The 26,204-nt window shown below is 37.8% G+C and overlaps 2 protein-coding genes across 2 annotated transcripts in view; one reads left to right on the top strand and one right to left on the bottom strand.

The window, feature by feature from the left end:
• The window catches only part of LOC143344102 (octopamine receptor beta-2R), a 166,482-nt gene that overhangs the window by 54,510 nt on the left and 85,768 nt on the right, over window positions 1–26,204 (top strand). The window lies entirely within an intron of this gene.
• LOC143343782 (facilitated trehalose transporter Tret1) lies at window positions 19,475–24,641 on the bottom strand. Its single transcript, XM_076769013.1, has 6 exons — window positions 24,539–24,641; window positions 23,095–23,345; window positions 22,796–22,998; window positions 22,164–22,362; window positions 21,110–21,398; window positions 19,475–19,872 (listed from the first exon to the last, which is right to left on the bottom strand). The coding sequence occupies exons 1-6, from the start codon at window positions 24,609–24,611 to the stop codon at window positions 19,475–19,477; spliced, it is 1,413 nt and encodes a 470-aa protein (XP_076625128.1). The 5' UTR covers window positions 24,612–24,641.

Here is a 26,204-nt window from a genome sequence, read left to right as displayed (position 1 = left end):
ATTGGAACGTAGATTCGTTCTTGTTGAAAATAAAATTGCTATAAACGATCGTCAGGAAGTTGGGTCTGACTGATTATAGCATAGTTTCATTTCTATAGTTTCACATTCCTATGTTTATAGCAAGATGATTGTGCTATAATCAATCAGACACGCTAGACACATTCCTGCGTTTATAGTAAGGTGATTGTGCTATAATCAATCAGACACGCTAGACACATTCCTGGGTTTATAGTAAGGAAATTGTGCTATAATCAATCAGACACCCTAATTTTCCATGTGTAGTATCGTTTTATAATTTTTTGTACAATTTCATCTCGTACAAAACTTAATTACCAAAACTTCTGGTCCAGAGAAATTATAATTTATAGTACTACTTAGTACGTGTTATGTATAATTTAGTAATTCTTGCGTACACATGACATAATACATCAGTCCGAATGCGATTTACGCAATCTGCATGAATATTGAACGTAAACATGTGTTCGGATAATTTCTGTGCAAATATCATTTGGTGCTAAATACACGTTTGATCTATATAATATTGTGTAATTGCATTTATGACATTATAATTTTAGATTGAGAGTGTAAATTAAAATCCAGGGACCTGACTGACGCCTCTGGCGAGTTCCAGATGCTTATTTATACCGCAATTCTATTTAATATCCATGTTTATATTTCATCACGTTAATATCCGCTGCATTAATATTGTTCCTTTTGAAATTATTATTGAATATTGTTTTCAAAGAATTTATTACTCTTCCCAGTACATTTTTGATTTATATATTTTTAATTTCCTAATGGTACAAGTATTCAAATTTATTAGTAACTTTTAAACGGCGAACAATTTTTTTTTTCGTGACACATAAAGAAATATTTTCTTTGCGATTGAACGTTTCAAAATTCGATGACGTCTGGGAACGTTGATTCGTTCTGGTCAAGCCACGATTCCGGAAACGATTACCGTTGCGGAGTCACGTCGCTTATAAAGAGAAGAAGAACCGTGAAACGAGCAACGAGTCGGGAACTGGTGTACAAGGGCCAGGACACGTTCTTGTCAGCTCGTTTTTTCAGGACAAAAGAACTCGTGATTTGTGAAGCGCGCGTCCTGTGTTTTTTTCATTCATCGCGAGGAATTTTCTGGACCGCGGAGGGAATTGTAATTCAGAATTACGGTATTATGCTGAAGAGGAAAATGGTTGGCTAATTAACACGCTAACAATGGGAACTATGGTCTTTTGGTACTTTGGAGTTACGTCATTGTTTTCGTAGTCGTTTCTATTGTTTGTTTGGGAAGTCGAAGAAACCCGACGCGAAAGAATTTTAAGTTTTTCATTTCACTTTTCGCTCGTTCGTCTATTATTTTCATTTTTTCTTTCGATTTATTTAAAGGGCTCGTTACGTTTATAATAAATAAAAGCGTCTAACCAGAGTACGAGCCGAACATTTTTTGTTCATTTAGCTCGTTTCCGCGGACACGGTTCTCCAGACACTTACCACGTTACATCTTAATTAAGAGCACTGAAGACGAGTTGAATGAGCAGTGTTCCAATTATTATTCTAATTATTCCTCGATGTGGAATGAAAGAGTGTGAAGAGCTCCACGCCGTAGCCCTTCTAACCTTTCACGAACATTTTTTTGCCTCTGCTTTCATACGTGACTATTCGTCGACAGCAAATAGGATGTTCCGAGCTCCAGTTGCAGGCAACTCTAGCCTAGCCTCTGCATATCTTCATTTCCTCGAGAGATCCGCGCGGAATTGACTCTACCACCAAGGGCCAGATTGCTCTTGATATTCCAGATAGAAGACGCGTACTTACAATCTTTAAACCCTTAAATACACGAAAACGCATCTCGAAGCTCGTTTCACGAACAACGCGACGCATAGCAATCATTTAACAGAGTTTCTGCGTTCCCTTCTGCTCCCAAATGTGTGCAAAAGACAAAACTCTTATCTAAACAAATGAAATATCAAAAACAAAATTGGATTATAGAACGAAACATTGTACGAACAAATAATAATTTAATTGTCCGATTAAACAAACGTCACACATAAATCGTCGTTTTTATCGGGTATTTATTCGCTCGAGGCACATGATACACTCGACAAGGGAATTTACATTATTTGGTTTCATCGGGCAAACGTGGGAAAATTTCATTTTTTATTTAACGCGATCATCGCGAGTATAATTTCTTTTTTATAGATGGATTAAATAGTTTTCGAATAATATAGAATTTATCCAGAGCGAGAGTAAAATTTGTCCAGAACAGGAAACAGGATTTTAATTTTTATAAGATGATATTATGGTATTTCTAGAATCCTGGAAAAATAAATTTAGAATAGGACTCCTGGTTTCCAGTTGTCGAAGAACGAAATTTCGTATTCGTGGACAATTTGAGGGGTTCGATACGGCAATGGACGCGTTAAAAGCGCAATTGCGTCGAGCTCGGGAGGCTATCATCGCACGACGTATATATACGTCGAAAGGATTAACAGTTCCACGGTACCGGAGACTCAGCAGCTAACCAACTGCCGGACAAGTGAATCGATCGAGTCGCCAGAGTCTTCTGAATGCGGCGAATAAGAAAGTTCGGAGTGAAATTGAGGGTGAACAAGGGTGAGCGATTCGAACGGAAAGAATCTTCAAAGAAAAGGGCATCGGACAAGGATGAGGAAACGAGCGGATAAAGGAAGCAGACGGGATGGCGGACGTACGGACGGACAAAAAGCCGATTAAACAAAAACGGTTAAATTGGAACGTCGGGAGGAATAATTGGAGTGCCCGCCGAGCGATTTCTCTTTCAGGACTAGACGATAAAACTCTGTCGCCTGTGGGGCATCCGGGTGCTATTACTGGACGTATCGAAGAATGGATTGGCCTATTGGAAAAGAATTACAGCCAGTGGATTCCGCGCGAACCCATTCGCAGCGGAGAGTCGCAATCGGCCCAGGACTCGTGGAAAGGGTTGGTCACGTTTCCCCGGTTATTGGAAACGTCTTCTGGAATTCTTCGCAGTCTAGTTTCGGTTTTCTGCGACGCTATAACTTACCTACCTATCGAGAGACATCGATCGATACCAATTTCTCTCTTTGAACCAGCGGAGATTCAAAGAACGATCGTGGGATGTAAGGATACAGCAATCCCTCTCTAACGTTCGCGAGCCAGCGAATGTTATCGAGGGAGGTACTTGCTAATTGTTCACTGTTAAATGTTAGACTCGCATTGCAGAAGAAAATCAGAAAAGTGTTCAAAGTATGAAGCTTTGTTCCCCACGGTTATTGGAAGCGTCTTTTGGAATTCTTCGCAGTCTAGTTTTGGTTTTCTGCGACGCTATAACTTACCTACCTATTGAGAGACATCGATCGATACCAATGCAATGCAATTTACATTCGAAATCGTTATGAATTCAGATTTTATTCGAATTATATTCGTCACTATTTCGGATACTTAAGCATTCGAATGCTACTCGAGTACTCAAATACCGAAGTATTCGAATTCTATTCACCGAATACTTGAATTATCGAAGTATTGGAATTGTATTCGTAGAATATTTGAATCATATTTCGAAGATAATCTGGCCAATACAAACACAGAAAAGTCTGCACGAAGTATGAGTATATCTTCATCAAAGATTAGGTATTCAGAAATTGATGTATTTGAAGATTATCTTTTGATTCCTCCTGGGGAAACTCATGTTTCGTAATTTAGCGTCTAAGAAGAGCTACTACAACAGAATATTAACACGTTTCGTTTGCATAACTGAAGCTCGACGATAGTTCAGATGATAGTAGGCCAGAAGAAGTTGAGTAAATTTCGTTCCGCTTACTCTCTCGGGACTTGCAGAATTGTCTGGCATAATTGCACGCGTGATATACACGACACAGGTAGATGCATAAATCCTCGACGACTCGACGGCACCTGTAACGTTGGGCAATTTAATTTCACTTGGTGGCATCTTTCCGCTACCAGTCGGTCGGAATATTCCTCAGAAGTAAAGAATCCTCGCTATGAAATTTCAATTGCGAAGATTTCCCACGAGCTGCTTTTCCAAGACGATATTTTCCATAGTTAGGTGTCTTCTGTTTAAAGGCGAGAAACGTCGGGTGACTTTTATCGCGAGAAGAACTCTGCGATATAAACGGTCGATGATTAATGCAACCTGGAGACGCATTCGAAGCGGTATCTCTCGCAGATGGCGAACGAGGATTTAAAGAGCTGGGTACTTCAATCGTCGAAAATAAGAAGGCGATAAATATCTATCCCGAAAAGCACTTTTCAACGAGAATTCCTTCATCATAAATATTCCTTGCACGAGAATCGCCGGGGCAACGGGTATCAGCAATTTTTCTGAGCTTCACCCGACACAGGAATTGAGTTCTCGAACGACTTCGAGTTTACCTCGATGGAGGAGTCTGTATCGCTTGTGTTCTACTCAGAGAAATAGGTATCATCAATTTTTTAGCAATATATTTGAGACTCGAGAGAGGCAAAGCTCGACGAGTTAAATAAGACCCTTGAATGCTGTGGAGGAAGTAAATTTATTTATTATGCAAGTATTGGTGAAGAGTTTAGTTCAAATAGACGGAAGCTTTTATAAAGTGGATCTTTCTTCTGTAGAGAACAGCGTTTTTAGAGGGGATTTGCAATAGAGGAAAGTTCTAATATAGCAGATTCTCAATAGAGAAGAGCTCTAAAACACGAAAGCTCTAGTAAAGGAGTTTCCCAATGGAGGGATTTCTCAACAGCGAAATTTTCCAATAGAGGGGGTTCTCAACAGCACAATTTCCCAATAGAGGGGTTTGTCAACAGTAAAATTTGTAGCGTTGTGCCCAGGGAGATAGGTATCATCAATTTTTCAGCAACATATTTGAGACTCGAAAGAGGCAAAGTGAATACACGGTAACAGTTGAGGTGCGAAATTATCGAGTCAAACATTTACAAAGTTTTTTTTTCTGAAGATTAGCTTTTTCGCTAGCAAAAGGGGGATACGGTAATCGGGAAAAAGCGACGCTTTTGGGAATGTTGAATATCGAGTAATGCGCAACAGATGTGCCAAAAACGTCTGTTCGCTATTCGATAGGGCGTATCAGAATGGCCCGTAGCGAACATCGACCTTAATAAGCGTTTGTTCGCATACATGCATTAGATTGGAGTGTGTAACGTGAAATTGGATTCTGATAATCCACTTTCCACGCCAGGCGATTGAATTGTGGCCTGTTTCGTGTTTCTTGTACATTGACTATTCGCATTAAACGATTTCTATCGCAGGAGATACACAAATTAGTGTCATACAAACTATAACTCATTATAACTCACTCAGTATAAGTCACTAGTACTTTGCTGAGACTGCTGTAAAATGGCGAAAAAAAATCGAACGCCACTTTTCGAGTGGTCATTGTAAATAGGAAGCTACAGCCTTCAAACTCGCGGTTGTTTCAGGTGGATAGAAAATTTTTTAAACTTTTAAGAGCGTTTTTAATTCTGGACATTTTCTCGATCAAAAGCATTTTTACTTTCTTACTTGTTTTCTGTTTTCCAATAGAATCTCGAATTTCCTCCTTTAATGATTCAATAATATTTCGTTTCTCGTGAATAAAAATTCAACCGTAAAATGAAAATGAACGTTTTTCGTACGCTATAATACTGCTGGTACTCGTGAGAGCTGAAACGTACCGCGTTGCGGCTCGTCAGCCATAAATATTAATGCAGGCTTTGAATTATGCTGTAGCATTCGCGCTTTCTAACTGACAGCCAATCGTGCTTCACGACCGTGTATTTTACTCGTCGTGTTTACCCAGTAGTCTCTTGTTGTTCTTCTGTTCAGAATACATTTGTAAATCTAGAATTAATTACGATTCACGACTACCTCCGCGACTGCGTGAAATTGGAGCTCCGTGCGATGAATAGATCATGTTTCGTCTCGTTGGAAGTATCTATTCTGGAAATTAGTATTGTCACAGAAGCATACAAGACCTTATAACGTGACTAACTTTGCATTTATTCCAATAATACATTATTTGTTCACTATTTTATCTCGACTTGAACGAACATGGATAATCTCGAATTAATAATATCGTTGTATTCAGAAATATTTACGTGACCCATTAAGAAATAGATTATGCATTTTAAATCCATTTAAACTTTATTTATTAATACCTGAATTTCAATATCTGACGTGTTCACGTGTACTAACGGCGGCCGGAATTTTATCGCAACATTTTAAACGAACAGGATATTGAAAGACATTTTATTAAAAGTTCAATCCAGTGTATATAATAAATGTTCGAGATGAACTTTTTGAAAACGCCGCGTATCGATCGATATTTTCGAAATGTTAATAAATTTTTGGCGCACGTTGTATGATTTTCACTTTGGTGAATTTTTCTTTTTTTTTTTTTTTTATCCGCCGTCGAATAACAAATAGGGATATTAAATAAAGTTTCGACCAGATGAGTAAATTAAAATCGAGTTTCAATTTTAATGAAAAGCGTACGCTTCTGATCGCTTTACGCAGCGAAAAATTTATACAAAGCGATTTAATCCCATTTTTCGATCCTGATTGCTCGGAAATAACGAAAATATATTTAAAGTTCGCTTTTGTATGAAAATATTAAAAGTCCCGGCGTTGTTTTAATCGCGCGTGTAAGAAACGAGTTTTAATTTTACACCAATAATATTTACCAATACTCTGTTACTTTTATGTAAAGAAACAGTTTAATTAATTTGGAAGTATGGAGCATCGTTAATTATTATTACTCGGACTTTCCAGTATCTTCTACCATGATAAAACGGTTTTAATTTCTACGAAGTTTCAAAACTTTTTACAGATTAATTTTATGTATTTTCTAGGAAATCTTTATAAAGTAAGGTACCACGGAGGGATTAACAAACTCGGGACATAAACTTTTATACGATTTTTAACGAGAAATTAATTTAAATGGTTGAAGTATTTTAATATTAGTCTTTTTACATTTATAAAATAATATTGGGCTTACGTTGTTACTTTTTTAGAATTTTATAGTTATTTAATTATGTTACAAAGTAACTCTGTCCACGTTAAATTAAAAATGTTTATTAATCTCTGCTCGTGGTTGACTAATCTATTTTCATTCCCTTTTTAAATGACTATATCCACAATTTCGGAAGCTACCCAACATCGAATCAAGTGCTGCTAAAGGGAACACGAAAATAAGGGTTGAAACGTCTCGGAGGAAAATTTAAATCAGTTTTCGCGAAATATGAATACATAACGTGTTTCGAAAGTTGGAATATTACTTAATACTTTTCGTTTACTTTTGTCGGTAATGTCTTTTAGCGCTATCCACGGTTCGGAATGCTAAAAGCAGAGTTTGGACGACGCAGGATGTCTGATCGATTTACACGCTCCGGTGACGTTTCTCCCCTGCTGAATTCGCATCTGGAAATTCGTTTTTCGTTACATTGTGGCTCTGCTCGTTCCACACGACAGGATTGCTGCATACAAAATGAAACCCTCCGCAAAGTAAACTGACATCCCAGTTACACGAATGAGCCGCCATCATAGTTTAAATACATATGGGGTGTGTGTTCGCGTCCAGATGATAAAACATCTTTAAATTTGTATCTGGGGAAGTTATCTTTATTCTATGGAGGGAAAACTTTCAATTAGTGCCTTTACAAATGTATTAAAAATTATTTTCTCTAACAATACACGTTCAAAAAGTTGTTCAGTTTTGAAAAGTGTATTGCGTGTAATTTTACAAATTTTTAATCCATATTAATACTGTCACGAATATTAAATGATCGTTCAGACTCCGATTGCATGTATCCGTACCGTAGATTGATGCAATAAACGAGGCACTACTGTTCGACAAAGAAATCTTTCTTTCCCAATGTTTCAAACATTTTTGTGGATTATTGGAGCTGTCGGAAAAATCATGATGCATTCTGTATATCGAGAAAAAAATTTGAATACAGATATTCCACCGTATCGAGCGCAAATTGTAGCTTAGCTTTCGCGATTCTGACGTCCCAATCGGAATTTCGATGCAGTTCATTGCCAAATGCACTGTCTGCACTTTATCTCGTTTCTTCGATTCTTTCCGTCACGCGAAGCGTAATTCTCTTTATGCCTGCACGTCGAAGGAAAGAACACGCCGCGGAAGGGGGGGGGGGGCTCGAATGAAAACGTAAAACGAAACATCAAAGGCCAGGTTCCGTTGCCACTCGAGGAGAAATGCATCCAGAATCGCTGGGTGGCACGACAAAGAGGGATGCGGATCGTGTTGTCTTTGTGCACGCATGCCAAAGAGTGATTGATCGGGGAAATATTTGCATGAGCAACATACAGCCGGGGAAGTCATGTGATCGTTTCGAATAGAGTGGAAGATATCGAGGAAATAGCTCTTTTCGATGGGAACGGGATGAATTGGTTTTGACTGCTATAGTGAGGGCTAATAAATATAGGATCTCTCAGCAGCTGCTATAAAGATATCAGAACTAAATAATATCGAGATATTCAGTGTTAGAAATACTCTCAGTCTCAGAGAAAGGATAACACCTGGTCACTTCAGAAAGAAAACATCTTCTCAGATCAAAAGAAGAAGTCTTCTCAGTCTATAAAAAGAATAGACAGGATCCTCTTTCAACAGTGGGTGATAACAAAGTTCCATCATGATATACTAAATAACATTAATTATGGACCACCACATGTCAACAATAACTCTTGGAGTGTGAAGTTCCAGAGATTCAACAGATGAGGCTACCATCACCATAACTGTTTCCCCTTCATAAGTCATCAGTCTATTAATAATAACAAACGAGAAAGGACTCTAACAGTGAGCCCTCCAGCCCTCTAGTCCCCAACTCGATCGTTTACCAAGACAATTATGGTTTTCCATAAAGAACGGATCCTTTTTGGAGTTTCAAAGACTGAATTGCTCAATAGGAGAACAATCGGTGTTGTTTTCGAGCGGTACGTGTCACAAAATTTACGCAGAATCAAATGATTGGACGATTGAACGCATACGGCGTACAATTAATACGACACGCCCAATACTCGGTCTCATCAGGGATATTTGACAACAGTAGAAGCAATTCCTCCAGTTCCGTTCATTAACGCGAATCGATCGCTGTTGGCTAGTGTTCCGCACAGATTCTATCCGTCGATGACAGTTCTGGGTAATTCATCATCGAGCAAACAAAGCCTCGAAGAGCTACGGTCTGACAGAAGGTTTCGTGGCTAGCACGAACCGCTCGATCGAATTCGATTAATTAGCACCGCCGTCGGGCATGTAACAAGGTGAAACTAGGGTTCGTGGAGCGCGTACTAGGCCGCCATGTCGGCGCTTTTATTCCAGAAACGGAAAGTTCCTGGCTCGTGTGTGACGTGACCATCCGCCGTAACACGTCCCTCTTTCTTCCAGGACTGAAGTTGGCCCCGATCCGAAACTTTCCGATCTACCCAGACCTGGGGAAATCTGTTTACAAACTTTTAATTGCCACGCTCGTTTCGTTCATGGGCCTCCAATACATTGCTGTCATTAAGTGTTGATAGGCAAACGTGCCCACGTTGAATTATGAATCCATTTGGTTCTGATTTATCATCTAGCAGAGTGTACTTTAGACACTGCATCGTTTGTTATAATCATTTGTTTATACGTTAGAGGATGTTGATAGTAGGTTGAGGAAGATGATGAAGTATGTTGAGTGCAACTGTTGAGTTAAACAATGCATATGTTAGAGGATGTTGACAGTAGGATGAAGATAAGTGAGTTTAATGGTGGATTTGTCAGTATTTCCAAAATTTGTTAGCTCGAGCCTCTCAGACACTGAAACAGCGGCCAGTTGAATTATGTTAATAGAGTCACTTTAATCCACAACACCGTAAACATTTTATCAATCTGAAAACATTCTCTATATTCAGTCTACAGACAAGGGGACACGTCTAGCCTCTCTAAACATGAATTGCAGTCGACGGTTCAAAGAGTCAGGTCCATTGTTCTTTACGACACAACAGTTTCACATCAAAATGGCATCCCCCCTTGCAAGTAGTAACCTCTTTGCAGACATATCAGCTCCCGGACTAGCGTACCTTCCAAGACTGGAATCGCGTGGCGTTAATGAGATTTGCTATTAAACTGCACACTCATCCCGTTCCCGGATCGTAAATGCGCGCTCTCGTTTCTCCGTCCTCTATCCCGGTCCACGTCGTCTGATTTTTTTCCCCTCTTCACGTGTGCTCGGACCTCTTTCTCGCCCCCGGGGGACGAAATTTTCTTGTCCGGGGATAGAGGAAGCAGAGTGAAAAGAGTGCTCTCCGTGGGAATTGGAGCACGACATTCGTGAACGAATGTGCTTTCTCACGGGAATACTGGCGCGAAAGCTGTGTGTTGTGGTCTTTACCTAAAGTGCGAGTCTGCCATACATCATTGCCGATGCAACTCCGGTGTACAAGGAAGAAATTGTCCTGGTAGATATCCGTGACTAGACTACAATCAATTTGAGCTTTGTTTAGTTTCCATCCATCTTTGAATACAACGTATCGTTTTAGTTTTCCCTTTTTATCGAGCAAGATTGATGAAGGGCAAACATTTCTTTTTTTAGTTTTACGAGCATGGTTCTATCTTCAAGCTAGAAAATCGAAATTCGCTTGAAAGCGGACTAGGTAGCGATATACACCTCGAACTGGGGAAAATGAGTTCCGGTCACTTGAATCCGGGTTAAAAGCTGTCACTTGAAAGCGGGCATTATTGTAGTATCCTCTTCTAATATCACACAACCATCTTTTCCTCAACACAAAGGTCACTCGAACTATATAAACATAAACATTGACGGGGATGGTTCAGTCACTTGAATGCGGGGTAAAAATTGTCACTTGAAAGCGGGCATAACTGTCGTGTCCACTTATAATATCACCCTGAACTCCACACGCCTTTTAAAATACGAAATCTGTAGGATTGTGAGTGGAATGTCGACGAGAGAGTGCATTGTGCCGCGAATTAAAATTTAATAATTTGTTTTGTGTGATCGAGTCGTTTCACTGTCGATGAAATATCACTCTGAGGCCGCTTAATCAGAATCGTGCATCAATTCCACTCGAAGTGGCGGTCCTCTGTTTCAGTGCCGTTCATTCTGCATCGTGAAAGGACATAGCGCACAGAAGAGGACGCAGGATGAAGCCTCGTCGATCCTCGAGCCATTCAGGCCTCGAGACAAAGATTATTGTTAAGCGATACGGGGATCCGGTTATGCTTTGACGCTTTCCAATCTCTATCCTCGCAACTGGGCATGTTCATTCGGACAAAAAATGTCAACAACGTAATTTAAAGAAAATATAATTTTCGATAAAGTATTATACAGGGTGTTCGGCCACCCCTGGGAAAAATTCGGAAGATTCTAGAGGCTAAAATAAGACGAAAATCAAGAATATCAATTTCTCGATTGAGGCTTCGTTAAAAAGTTATTAATAATTAAATTAAAAAATTTCAAATCGTTCTGGAAAAATTATTTTCGGTTGCGGGGGTCAATTACAATCATTTTTGGTCATTACACATACCCCTGAGATCCTATCCAATTTCGAGAAAAAAATTCGAGTAGGTGCTGAAAGTTTTGGGTAAAAAAAAGACCTTTGAATCGTCTTGGAAAAATTATTTTCGATTGCGGGGGTCAATTACAATTATTTTTGGTCATTAGACATACCCCCGAAATCCTACCCATTTTCGAGAAAAAAATTCAGTACAGTCGGAACTTTAAACGTTAATAACTTTTTAACGAAGCTTCCATATGTTTTGAAAGCTTCTATTTATACGAACAACTTTTATTGGAAACTACTTTAAAAATAATGCATGCATCAAAAGTTATAAGAAAATATCACGTATGTCTGACCATATATGAATCTGTTTCACTTGCTTTGTCAGAGCTTCATAAATCTTCATATATCTTTTAGCCTGTATATAATTTTGAAAATTGCTTCCAACAAAAGATGTGCAGAATTGTAAGGACTTTTAAAATATTTGAGTTTTTCCTAGGAAATTTATTATTTTTAATAAACAATTTCAATAATAGTAGTTTTTCAATTTATTTTCAATTTACTAAATATTCAATCATTTTTTGCCCGTTTTCGTTTTTCTAAATTTTCATACTCGATTTATTGAAAATAATTATTTTTTTAAATTTCATCCTACACTCTTTTTCACTGAATTAATAAAACGCTCTTAGTATAACATACTTGGTCCGCGTCACAAGTTGCAGGGTACTAAAGTCAGAAATGCACCTCTTGTGCTCTCGTTTTATTCATATCACTTTACGCGGTCACATCCCTAACCGTCCCTGTGTATTATTCACGCGACGCAGGTGTCTGAAGGATTTGCGAGTAACTCTGTTCGTATAACCGTTTCGTCAACTAAACCCATCTGTGCTTTGAGGCTTGTAATTGATAAATGGGCCGATTCTGAGAATATACACTACCTTTGAAATTTTGACACGAAACCGTCTTAGACGAAAATTTTTCTAGAAAATCTAAAATAACAAATTGAACCCTCAACACATCAAATTGAATTATCGACTGTATCAATCAAGGTTGTCCTCAATTCATTCGAATTTTCCAGCGAAAGAATTAGTCGGTCTGGTAACTAAGAGGCTCAATTAATAATTTTTGCATACATATATCGGTGCACCAGCTTCCGCGCGAGCTTAATCCGTTTTATATCGAATCGTTAAAACTCGTCTCAGCAGGATCTCAAAAGCGGATTAACGTAGAGCGTCCTTTTCTGGATTAAACCAGGAACACTATTCCCTTTCCTGGTCGTTGTATTTTTATTTTACTCTCGAAGATTTGTATTCGTTGCCATCGGTGCAGCGGCTGCTCTATTAAATCTCCACGACAATTACTGCTCAGTTTGATTACATCGAACTTGCTCAGCAAACGTTCCTTTTCTTCTCCGTATTCGTGTAGAGTTAATTATATCGTAATCCTTATATTTTCCTAATTTTTAGCGTAACACAATAGAATTCCTTATTCTCCGACAGAAATATCTGTTTTATCGACAGATTACTCTGTTTTATCGAGAGATTGCGCTGTTTTATCGAGAGATTGCTCTGTTTTATCTACCGATTAGCCTGTTTTATCGATAGATTGCTCTCTTTTATTAACAGAGTGCTCGTAATCCCTCCTTCGCTCCGCTATACTGTAGAATGTAGATAAAGAAGCTAGCCTAGGCTTTAAGAGCTTGGTGTCTGGTATTCAAGCGTTCCTAAAGGGGACGTATCAAACTCTGTAGAGGTCTACAGGTTCCCCAGGTCCTGTCGAGGTTTCTTCGAATCGATCCACCCCATGTCGTGTCTTCGAAAGGCATCGTACTCGCAAGAATTAATTTATCGCTCGTCCGAGCACGCACGCGGCTAGAAGCGACTTCTGCACCGTCTATGCGCCTCGTTATTTATCCTCTTCGAACTCCATGAATTTATCGAATCCCCTGCCAGCCTAAAACGTGCCAAGAATTTTTGGTCCGGGTTATTTACCTCTCCTTTGTTTCATCGGTGTTCGAGTCGGTGAGTTTTTAGAAAAGGCGGGGTAGGGTTATGCACCATTTGTCGTGATCGATAGGACAATCGTTACTTATCCTTATTGGTTTTCATTTATTTCAAACTAAAAATATAATCAAAATAAATAGAGTTATTCTTGATCAACATTGCTGATTGAACTTGGTATTCAGATGTATTTCGATGGCTGTTAATTAGAAACAAGATTGGGCGGGATACTTCGTAAGTGCGCGATAGAATATTATCCACTTATAAATATTTATCACGCTTGGAGTTATGTAAGCCGCGGTTTGGATTTACGCGTTTCGGCGGAATATCGCGTGTACAAGGATAATTCCCTCACTGTTCGAAATACCTTGGCGTCGAATTTACCTGAAACCACTTTACGTTTTGCAACTATTTGCGGTCTACGTACAAATACGCCGGAAAAATAGTTGAAGTGCCCCGAAAACGCGATAACAGATACGTCCGTCGGCGCAGTAAAACGTTTGCCTTTGATTATTTCAGTTTTCGAGCCGAGCTTGAAGTTTTTTAAAACAGTCGAAAATCGAAACTCACGCCACCAGATGGAAGTTCATTAAACGCCTATCCATTCACCGGAAATTGATGAAGTTTGGCCAATGATTGCCACCCTTAATCGTCACGTAGTTCCTCGAAGTCGATATCGAGCCACGGTGTCCAATTAACATTTAACTTTTACGAGATACAACTTCAGTGATCGATTTCATGAATAGAAGAAAAGATTCTTCATTTATGTATAGCTCGAATTTCACAAGAAAGGTCCTGGGAAGAATGCAGGTTTTATTCAACATCTATCGACTAACGTTTCATTTAGACTTTTTTCTCAGACAGAATTATCAAAACAGATAGCAAGGATCGTGAATATTTCAACGTTTAATCATCTCAAATACCGTATTTGTCATCTTATACTCCGAACAATTGATATCCTAATTTGTCAGAAGTATGGTAATACCTTAATGCTTCTCTCACGACCCATAATACCCATCATCATTAATAAGATACTAGGTACTAGGAGAAGAAGCTATTTCGGTAGATGACCTTCTGGGGATTTAAGGAGTATGGTCCTGGAATGAATACACGTGCTATAGCTTAGAATATCGATCCCTCTTTTTGCCTCACGCGACTAAGTGAGACCTCCAATGGGTGTCATCTATCAGTTCATGCTGAATTTTGGCTCCCTTTTTAAGATACATCTGCTAAAACAGCCACAAGAAAACACAGTCTGCAAGCAGAGTTAGGGTGATTCCCAATATATCATGGTACCCCAGAGGATCATTCTTTTCTGTCTTAGAGTTCCCAACTGTAGTTATCCATATTATAGTAACTCGAAATTGCGGTTCTGTGCGAATGTGTAGGCGTATAATCGGTCATAAATTTTAAAGTGTGTCCATAGTGGCCATTACTTTTTTAAACCTGGATGAATAAAGTTGATAATTGAAAAAGAGGACATTATTAACAACGACTGCGCACAGAGTTCACCAATGATCGATAAAATAGAAAATTTTTTATTAAAAATAAACATAGTGCTGACGTGTTAATGAGCCACCTTCTCTAAAAATAATTAATCGATTTCGCGGTGGCCGTTCCCATCCGAATCAACGGATAATTTTTAATAAAAATTTAACCACAATGCTAATCAGTTTTCTCGAAAAAGTAATAACAATTCAGAGTTAATGAAATGCATTGGACTTATTTTATTCAACATAATTTGAGATATTATATTTAAAATTTAAAATTTTAATTTAGTTCTTTCTAAATTACGAATAATACATTTTAAATTTAATTTTTTAAATTTGTTCCTGTCAAGACCGAACAAATGTCCAATTTCTTTTTAATGCCACAGGCTTTCGTATGGAATTTTATTAAAATTTAGTTTGCTGTTTCCCTAAATGATTCGACTAATTTCAGACGAAACTTAAAGAAATTTTTTCGCGAACATTTCGCGAAACTTTGGCCCAGCTTTCTCGACAAATTCAACAAATATTCTTAATTACACGGTCTCAGGAACTTCAAAGACAAAGTTCCCGCAGAACGTGCGCCACAGTTTCCGAGAATCCTAATTCTCAGGTAGACACAATGGTCGCGTTCATAGCATTAATTTTATGAGCAAAGTTTCGTAATTTAACGCAAGACATCGTGGAAAATATGATCGTATCGCGTATATATCCTGGCTATCCGGATCCGTAAAACGTGAGATTGTAACCCACCGTGATTCATCCAAATAATTATAGGCATTTGATCCAAGGCAAGGAATGATTGTCTCTCTCGTCAGTGCAACTGTTAATTCTTAAGCGAATGGATCGATTTATGGGGCAAAAACAGTGTTAAAAATAGTTATTGGACCTAATCAGGTAACCAATATCTTGAAAACAAGTCAACGTATAATCTCCAGCTATAATTTTATTAATTATATAATATTTTTCTAAATTTTATTCGCAATTTAGAGTCATATATTTTAATTTCTGTTTTGACAGATGCAAGAACCATCAATTATTTTAAGCATCAGCATATATGATTGATCGTTCCTGAAGTTGCAAATATATCGATCCAAACGTATGAATTCATTGTTGAAACATGAATGAATATACGTACGCCTACAAAAACGGGGCCACGCGTGCAAGCGGTAAACAAAAGAAAAAATTCCGTACTTATGACGCGTGAAGAAATGCTGACTTTGCGTCTGTCGATCACTTCTGCTTCGCAGAGCACGTCCCGGAGCGTGGACACTACGGCCCCCCTAAAGAGGGATGTTCTCGACGCGCGGTTAAAGGGTACGTTCCCATCTACGCTCCAATCGTGCGTGACGGAAAGCTCCAGACTACGTTAGATTTATGTTCGTCTTGGGATTCTGTTTAACCTGGGGTGGCTTTGATTTGCCATCCATTGAGGCAGGTCTATGCTAGGCCTAGGTCAGATCCATGCCCATTATAGTCCTAACCAAGAGTATACTATGCTATTTGAGCTCAGTTTTGGTCTTAAATTTGAGGAATATAAATATAAAGTACTTCACTATATAAAGTACTATTAGTTGAGTACTACTATATAAAGTACTACTAGTTGAGTGCTACTATATAAAGTACTACTAGTTGAGTGTCACTATACAAAGTACTATTAGTTGAGTACTACTATATAAAGTACCACTAGTTGAGTACTACTAGTTGAGTACTACAGGTACAAGGCATAGAAGATATGGGAGAGCTGTCAATGATCACTGAAGACCCCCACTGAAACAGACTGGTACGAAAAAGTTCTGTTCTTGGACAGCCATTAGCAGTTGAGTAATAGGTAACATGGTGAATTCGTTTGAGCGTTTTAGCAAGTAGGATTTTGATGATCAAAGTGACCATGTGTTATGGGAAGGCCATTAGACTCCAGAAGCGGTACGGTCGTGTGATTAGGGTGGGTAATGGTTGCTCTGTATGCGAAAGTAGCCTTTGGCTGAGGAACTGTTCTATATTCTCATATGGACCACTTAATAATAATGTGTAAGCCTTTCATTAAGCCGCGGTAGCTGCATGGTCCACCAACACTGCATCTCTGCGAGTCGTGCGTTAAGCGTGTATGTCAAGAGGTATTATTAGCATACTAACAGTGGAGGGGATAGCGAGGCGACTTATAACGAGTCACGGAAAACGACTTATAACGAGACAATGCTATACTCTGTTCCGTAAATACGTGTTTGTTAAGTAAAAGGGATCGTGATTACTAAATTTGATAAGCGTTACGTTTATAATTACTCGTGATAGATTTGTTAATAAACGTGTTTTTAATCGTGGATATGGGACGAACGAGATGTAGAGGATCCGTTGAAATACAGAGACGCGCATTGGCAGGTATTGAAATTCTTGGCGCGCGCGCGTTTACATGCAAATTTCGATTCAAATAGCAAAACAATATTTAGCTTAACGATTGCAGTTATAATTACCGCGTCAGAGTTCGGGGTTCGTTCGACGATCCATCGTCTCCTTTTGTTTTTATTTTTTGGACGAAGCTGAAATTTTTCTATTTCTGTTTGATAGTCCAAAGTTCAAAATCTGATTTTATTTGTAAAACTTTATATTCGATTGAATGCTTAATTTATTTTCTTGTTCAATTTTGGTAGTAAAATTATGTTCAGAGACAGTCGAAATTTATTTACAAAAGTTGACTTCCAAAGATTATCAAATTTCTGACGTGCACTTTTATTTTCTATAATTTCGAGACTCGTTGAATATTTTTATTGCTGCCTTCATATTTTGCGAGGTAAATATAAACGTGGTCCTTAATGAAATCGTTCCTCGATTCAGCCGATCGCCTTCGTTGTGTTATTTTAGTCAAAAGGTTGGACGAAACGTCGGTGCATCTGTTCGTGATATATCAAGCTCGGAACAAAATGCGTCTGCGAATCTTCGTGGAATTTTTTGGCGGGAAGCCAGTGAATGCACGCGTTTGCGTTTCGTATCGAGACCGGCAGGCATTCTGGTTAACTCATTGAGACCATGTATCGAGACGAATTCGCGATCAAGGATTTCGAATATCAGGACTCGCGTCGATGATCCTGAAAAACGTCTTTCCTCTCAAGAACAATAAAAAATAATACACATCTTCAAATGTGTATATTATCAAAATTGTACATTTTCGTATCTCTATACAAGACCGAGGCAAGGATCAAATATTACTTGAATTCCTCATACTATTATGATAATGTTTAAACAATTGTATTTTGCAGTATATCGTAATGAAACTATTGCCAAACGATTGGCGAGGTTTCCCCGATAAAAACGAGTACCAACACGACCATAATCGGACCATTTTTGAGTACACGTGTGTTTCAAATTTTTCAAAATTCTCAGTTTTTTTTTTTAATTTTATTAGTCGGCTTCAATTCTCGATAAAAAATATTTCTCGCAATACAAAAATCAATGTTCCAGACGGATGTTTTGTCAGAGTGCTGATGAAAATCTCTGACGAACAAGGAATATTGTGGATTTATAGAATGCACGGTGCTCGGGCAACTTGTATATTTATTTCACGATAAAATTTGGATCAATTGTTCCGATTTCGTTATTTATTATTGTCGTTGTGCAATGGATTAGTTTAATATTCCCATATATTATCGGTGCTGCAGCAATGTTACAATAATTTTATCGAGAAACGCGTTTTATCGAGAAACGCGGATATAAGTGAAAATAAAACGTATCGAGTGAACTCGAGAGCCAAATCCGACAATGCGAGCGTTCCAATTCGAAATAAACAAACAAATATTTGCTTGGACGGTTTACGAGTGAATACCGTACGAAACAACGATATGCAGCTCCGTCTATTTGCACGTTTTACGATTTATAGTGAACCAAGGAAAACTAAAATGTAATACCCATTGTTTGAAATTACCGTGGATCAGTCTAATAACAGTTTTAGAAAAACCAAAAAATAAAATATTCCAGATCAAAAGGGTAACTTTAATTTAAGAAAAATAAACAGCTCAATTCCACCAAAACAAAGTCTTTTTTGGGAACTATTTTGCAAGAGGATTTCTCAAAAAAAAAAAGTAGAAAAGTAAACAAATAAATTATATAAATATTCAGTTGGAATTTATGGTCAAATGTTAAATGTTAAATTCAAAAGCCAATATTGTTCACCTACGCATAAACCACATAGAATACCGATCGATTATGTCATACTAAGCACCCAGGTTTCTAGGAAACAGTTTATTACGTGAATACATCAAGTATGATTATTACAAATTAATTATTGCTCACCGGTACAATGCCCGATACGTACTCGAATCGCAGCCTTTGAAACAGTATTAGCGGGTAATGCAATTTTTATCTCCCAAATTGTTCAACCGATCGATACCGTGGATGTGGAAGTAAGCCTCCTCTGGAACCAAGGCAGCAGAAACCAAGTCCCGTCGATGGAAAGCTCAATTATTCATTGAATCCACAAGTAGCCATCAAGTCTCTTCAATGTCCCTGTTAAATTCGATGCCAAAGTCCTCCTGGATCTCGGTTAGGCTCTTCCCAGTGGTATCCTTTGCAACTATGGCGCAGAATAGAGATACGAGCCAGCAGATGCCAGCGGTGAGCCACATGGCCTTCGTGCTGCCAAGGGAAATGATCATTTCGTCGAATGTCAAGGTGGACAGCAACGCGACCAGCCAACCCAACGCTACCGCCATAGCTCCCGCGGAAACCTTAACTTCTACCGGAAGCAGGTCGCCCAGAAGGGACCAGGAAATGGGACCCAAGCCAAGATTGAAGGCAGCGAAGAAGAGGGTGATCCAGGTTGGGGCCATCCAGAAATAGATGTCGTCGTACTCGGGATCTGTGTCTCGTAAACTGAAGAACCAGCCTGAAACAAAGTGGGTCAGAACTGTTGCTGTTACCGTGTACACTATACTGATATACTGGGCCTTAAGTTTATGACTTGTCAAGGCTGCATACTTGGACATCAATCCATACATGCTGGGTCTCAGATTTATAATCTGTCAAGAAAATTAAGACTTTGACATCCCTAATATAGAATAGGATCTTGAGTTAATATCCTGTCAAGTTTATAACTTATTGAGAAATTGTGGACTTGAACAATCTTCACATACACATCAACTCTTACATACTACTGTATATTTGGATTAATATTTATAATCTGTTGAGGAAGATTTAAGTTTGCACGAGGACTTGGTCAACCCTCATATATTAAGATTTATGTTCATAATCTTAGAAGAGTTGAACATCATATACTGAGACTTGGATTTATAACCTGGGGACTTGATTTATAATTTGTTTAGAAATGATACGATATAATATACAGAGTAAAATTATTTAACAGCTCTGCGTTTAAGAGGCAACAACGTGGAACGTCACAAGTGTTACGTTCAGCCTTGAAATTGTAATTCATCTTCCATTTCGAGTTTCCAATAAGCGTTCGATTTACTGATTGATACATGGTCTGTTTTGACGTCTCGATATGCGTTATGTAGCATGCACCGGAAGTATCGCGGAAGAGCTCGTATTTTAAGCTGGATCGATGCCAGGTCTGAATTACGCCTGGATTAGGAGTTGTGTCCAACGAACGAGTCAATCTTTTTCTCGAGTAATTTTGTCGACCATAAATCAACAAAAACATTTAAACGTAATTTACAAATTAAACTGAGAACGATCGCGGAATGAAATTATCGAAGTTTTTGATATAACGTAATAAACTGTAATTATCAGACGAAATTGAATGCTATTAAAGTATATTACTACCGTTCGTACATTAATATCCATTTTTGAGTCTCGTAACGAAACATTAATTGCAAGGAAATTACGAATAATTATTAATAATTAATTCAGTCAAAGCGAGCAGTAATTACAGAATAATATATTAGAAGGGTCGATGATTGATTCTTTTTAAGCCAAGCATATCTCTGAATGTCTAAATTTATTCCATATTGTTTATAAGCAGCATCCAAATATAGATTTTCGTTGCAACCCAATAGTTAGTAGAGTCAAAGGTCGAGATTTCTTTTAATAATTAAACGACAAAGCATCGTGTTGGAAGTGATTCCGATTACATCTGATCAATCAAGGGATGTAAAACTATTTACCTAACAGTATCAGAAACAATCCCATGAGCAGAGTGGATACTGTCAGCAGAATACGACGACCGAGTACGTCGACGAGGAACGCCGCCAAGAGGGATGCCAATATTTGAACGGCGCCGACGACTAACGTCTGCTCGCTTCCGGTCAGTTCACCAGAACCAATGGTGTTGAAGAGTGTCAAAGCGTAGAAGATCATCATATTGACACCGCTAAATTGCTGGCCCAGAGTCACTCCGAAACAGGTCACCAGGGAACGAAGAACTCGACGATTCGTTAGCATCTTTAAACTCAGCTGAAATTAGAAAACAGGCATACGAGTCGAAAAATTTGTGGAACATTAGACTCTAGAACGTTAATCTCGAAGTTTGATCTAGTTTGATAGGACGTTTGAGTCCATTTCAGGTACTCTGCAAGATTTGTCAATTCTCATTGTCCTCCTTGAGTTTGGTAGAGATCATCGAATGCATTTGTACTAAGTTTGACGATGTTTGAAAGAGTTTGACTGTACGAAATACTGTACTTGAGTCGTGAATATTGTTTACCTTTTATTTGTATGTTAGTTTCATTACTAATTTCTATTTATTTGGCATTCTATAGAGCAAATACGGAAGGTTTGACATAGTTTAAACGAGTTTGAGTAAACATTTACTGATACAGATCATGATACCTTTCACTTTTATTTAATTAATTAAGGCACGAACCTAGTAAAATTGGAAATAATTCAACGCGTTTTAGTTGCATTGAACAACTTTAATCCGAGTTAATTTTTTCACTTTTATTTTTTCGTTATTGGATTTTTAACTCTGTCGGAGCTTTATTTAAATAGTTCAGGGATACAATTCTAGTCGAACTGGTTTTGCACTCTTTGGTCTTTTTGTACAGTCTTTTACTTGGCACATAAAATAAAACAATATTTATCGCGAGCCACATGAAACGATATATTTCAATACGAAACGATGTTAAATTTATTTTGGCTGGATATTGCGCCCAAAAGATATTTTAAAAAGTCGTATTTCTACAGGACGTATTCACGGACGAAACAAATGACTGTGTTTACCTTTTTCGGTCGAGTCATGAGAATCAACCGTTTCATTTCGTCGATTTCGTCCTGGATATTGTAACTATCGCCACGACACCATCTCAAGGACTTTTCTGCATTGATCTCATCGTTCTTCGACAAATAGTAGAGGGGACTTTCTGGTAGCGATTTCGTTGGTATGATCAAGAAGCACGCGATCCCACAAATTGAGCCGTACCTTCGCGAGAAGGAATTGATTTATACAGTTCACAGGTAAATTCAAGGTGCATTTAACCCTTGGAAACAAGAGTTAAAATATCGAATCGTAACTATTCAAAAACTGAGGTGTATATTACCAGAAAAATAGCGAATTACAAATTTTTTCGAAATTTCAGATAATTCAGGAAAATTGTCGACAATTGTGTAACCAAAATTGTAACATTCCCGGGGCTAATGATAAACCGAGCCTGAAATTAAAGTCAAATCAATTCGGTGAAATAACAACACGGCACAGTGACTTCTAAAAGGATTAACAGAGACAAAATCCGCCCAATAGGCTCATGAATAGAAAATGAATCGACGGGATTTGAAAGCCGCTTCCATTCAGTTTCTGGACAAAACTCCGCTTTCAGCGGCGTCAATCTGCTCATACAATTTAATTTGCGCCGTACCTCCACATGGTCTCCTGTTCGCCGATCGCGTGGGCAGTGACGAATGTGTACATGACGCCACAGTTGAGGAAAATTTGGAAAAATGCGAGCAGACGTCCGCGGATTTTTTTGTCCGCTATTTCGGCCACGTAACACGGCGTCAGAATGCAAAACATCCCGCCGCACACGCCGCACAGTATTCGCCCAATTATGAGATAGACGGTCTGAAAGTCGAACCGAAAAAACGACGAATTTTATCCCATGAGCAGCTAATTAAAACGAAAGCATTTCGTCCGGCATGAATTTGAGATTCCTCGTACTTTCATGCCCGAGAAGCAAATGAGAATCCATCCGAGAGCATAGATAGGCATCGTCGCGGACATGATCGTCGGTCTACCGACTCGTCCAACAAGGAACGGTACCAGGATCACTCCCAAACAAGCCCCAGCATTCAGGATGCCACCGACCAGTCCAATTTCAGTGCCAGTCGCGTCCATGTGGCTCCTCATCGTCTCACCAGCGCTGGAATTCCAACCGAGTGAGACACCGAGCGCGAAACCGCCGAGAGACGCTGGAATTTCACGAATAAAGGCGACCGTTAGACCTCTCGTTAGGGCTAGGACATCATTTTTGTTTGAAATATTACGATTCTTCTGCGTTCGAACATTTAAATCACCGGTGTGTTCAAATATTTCGAGAATATAATTCGAATACTCGATCGCTCGAATATTATTTGAATGTTTGATCATTCGAATACCGGTCGAATACTTGACCATTTGAATATTCGAATTATTATTCAAATACATGACTATTCGATTGGTATTTGATCATTCGAATACCAGTCGAATACTTGACCATTTGAATATCAGAATTATTATTCAAATACTTGACTATTCGATTAGTATTTGAATACTTGAATGACCATTCGAATACCATGAGTATGTACTTGAGTATACGAATGATACTCGTATAGTGGTATTCGAATTGCAATACTCGTTTACTCGAACATTTAAGGTTTATTCCAATATTCGAGTAGCTATAAAATATTTGAATTTATAGTTTTTGAATGGTCCTAGCCCTACTTCCTATCCTTTTTCCACTGCCTTGAGCTGCATCTCCTTTGTTCTGTTAATGTTTGGTTTATTAATTGCTTGGTTACGTTCTTAATTTGCCCTCTTTAAAACTTTTACAATTCAGAAGATTGCAATAAAAGTATGGAAACAAGTGCAATAAAAATATTGAAAGCACTTTTGTAGAAAGAACAATATAGAAACTTCGCGTGAAGAAATCTTCTTAGGGAATAGCAACGAAAGTGTTGATACTAGAAAGAAGTAGAAAGTATGGAAGTAGAAAATTGAGTCCTTTAACTTTTTGAAGATAAAATTGTACCTTTTATCTTGTGACTGACTGCTGTTAATTTAGAGACGCATTGGTACAGAATTCATTGCTTCGTTTAATTTGAAGTATAAAAAACAAAGAAACAAAATCAGAAGAAGTAAACAAACAAGGTATATCAAAATATATATTAATACGAATTTAGGCATCCTACCGACTGTCTAGAAAATTTGAAAAATATTATTTTAAATGGTATAAAAATTAAAATTTATTCTCGCTAGTGTCAGTGAATTGTTAAGAAAGATATTAAATAATTTGTAGAAAAAAATCAGATAATATAACTCGTGATAATTTTGATTTTATAAACGTGAAATACGGCGAACGAGTACTATAATTAATAAAATTTGCGTTTGTAAGAGGTTAGCTCACCTATGACAGCTCCGAAATATTGATTCAATCTTCGTATCTCGACCACATTGTCGTTGGTCGATCTCGAGGTCATTGTTTATTGTCGCTCATGCTAAGATATCTTTCAATAATTTTGGCCCCGTGGCGATGAAAAATCAGCGGACGCGATGGAATCGAACTGCAACTGAACCAGACCCGATTTCGATGTGGCAATATCGACTTCGAATCTCGTAAAGTCGATCGTAGTCGCCGTTTGTTTTGCAAAACAAAACGTCATTATGTGTTTTGACCGGGAATTTTATTAGGCATACAGTCGATTACAAAAATTTCTTTCAAGTGCCATGCACGTTTTTGTCAGTTTCCCAAATTATTAAACTCAAAGAATATTCGAATACTTTAATCAAATAATCAAGTATTCGAACTATTATTCGAATAACTAAAGGTATTGAATTATTCAAATATTCGAATGTAACTAATTCAATAAGTAATCCAACTCTACTTCGAATATTATTTATTTCCAATAGTTATATTACATTGCTTCTGTATTTTTTAAAAGCTCTCATTCAAGCTAGATTTTTAACATTATTACTATAGAGTACCGAACACTTTTTTTTTTTGCTTTGAAACGTTATTTTCCAATAATCGTTTTATGTCGTTCAAATATTTTATAAAATGAATTTCACGTGTTTTTAATTAAATCCGCGACATGTAACTTTGTAAATAATTTCGGTGACTCGTTTCGGTTCGGCAATTGTTTCCTGGCATGACAATAAAAGCATTTTAATGTTACTGACAGTTTACAGTGATCACAAAGTTTATTATAAAATCGCATTAAAATTAACTGCGTTTACAAGCGCCAGTGAAATTCGTTGTATTTATTTCGAAATTGATCGCGGTCATGTGCGTACGCAAGGTTCATTAAAATTTATTCCGACGTTAAATTCCGCTTTACAATTAATAAATATTCCACTTTGCATCGCCAGGCTGCGCTTTCACAATTGCAGCGAAAATATGTTAGTCGTAATCAATATTCTGTAACTTTCGATCAACGCGTAAAATTATTAATTAATTGAGATGATGTGCGAACCGAGTGAGAATAATTCAGGACTAATTCCATTGTGCAATAAAATATTATTTTTGTTTTTTTTTCCTTAAATTATATTTCCACGTCTCTGTTGGAATATACGGTTTTTCAATTTCACTTACGAATGTAAATATTGCTTGTTATGAAAGTACCAATTAAAAGAGCATATTAAAAAAAAAACTAATACATTTATTAACTGACATGGAATATTGTGGAGTACATTACACACAGCTTTATGAATCTTTTTCAAATATATAAAGAGTTATATTTGATGAGAATGTTATAATATAGGAACAATTGTTAAAATTCTGAATAAATATTCACGAGTGAATCGTATTTTAATATTGAATAGACGATAAACATTTAGAATTTGCAAACCGTCTAACGGTGCTATTAATTCCTAGTTTAATATTTGAGAACATCGAGTTTAGACGCCGAGTGATCAAGATGGCGCCTAAATTCGAAGTTTTCAAATATTAAACTAAAATTGATGGCGTCGTTAGACAGCTTGCAAATAAATAATGCATCGATTAATGGAAGGTTGACGGTGGAAGACGAAGTTTGCGACGTTCTCAGGCACGTAACACGTTGCGGAGAGGAAAT

The sequence above is a fragment of the Colletes latitarsis genome, chromosome 7 (assembly GCF_051014445.1).
Source record: "Colletes latitarsis isolate SP2378_abdomen chromosome 7, iyColLati1, whole genome shotgun sequence".
Taxonomy (NCBI): Eukaryota; Metazoa; Arthropoda; class Insecta; order Hymenoptera; family Colletidae; genus Colletes; species Colletes latitarsis.
This window is presented reverse-complemented; position numbering and strand designations above follow the sequence as displayed.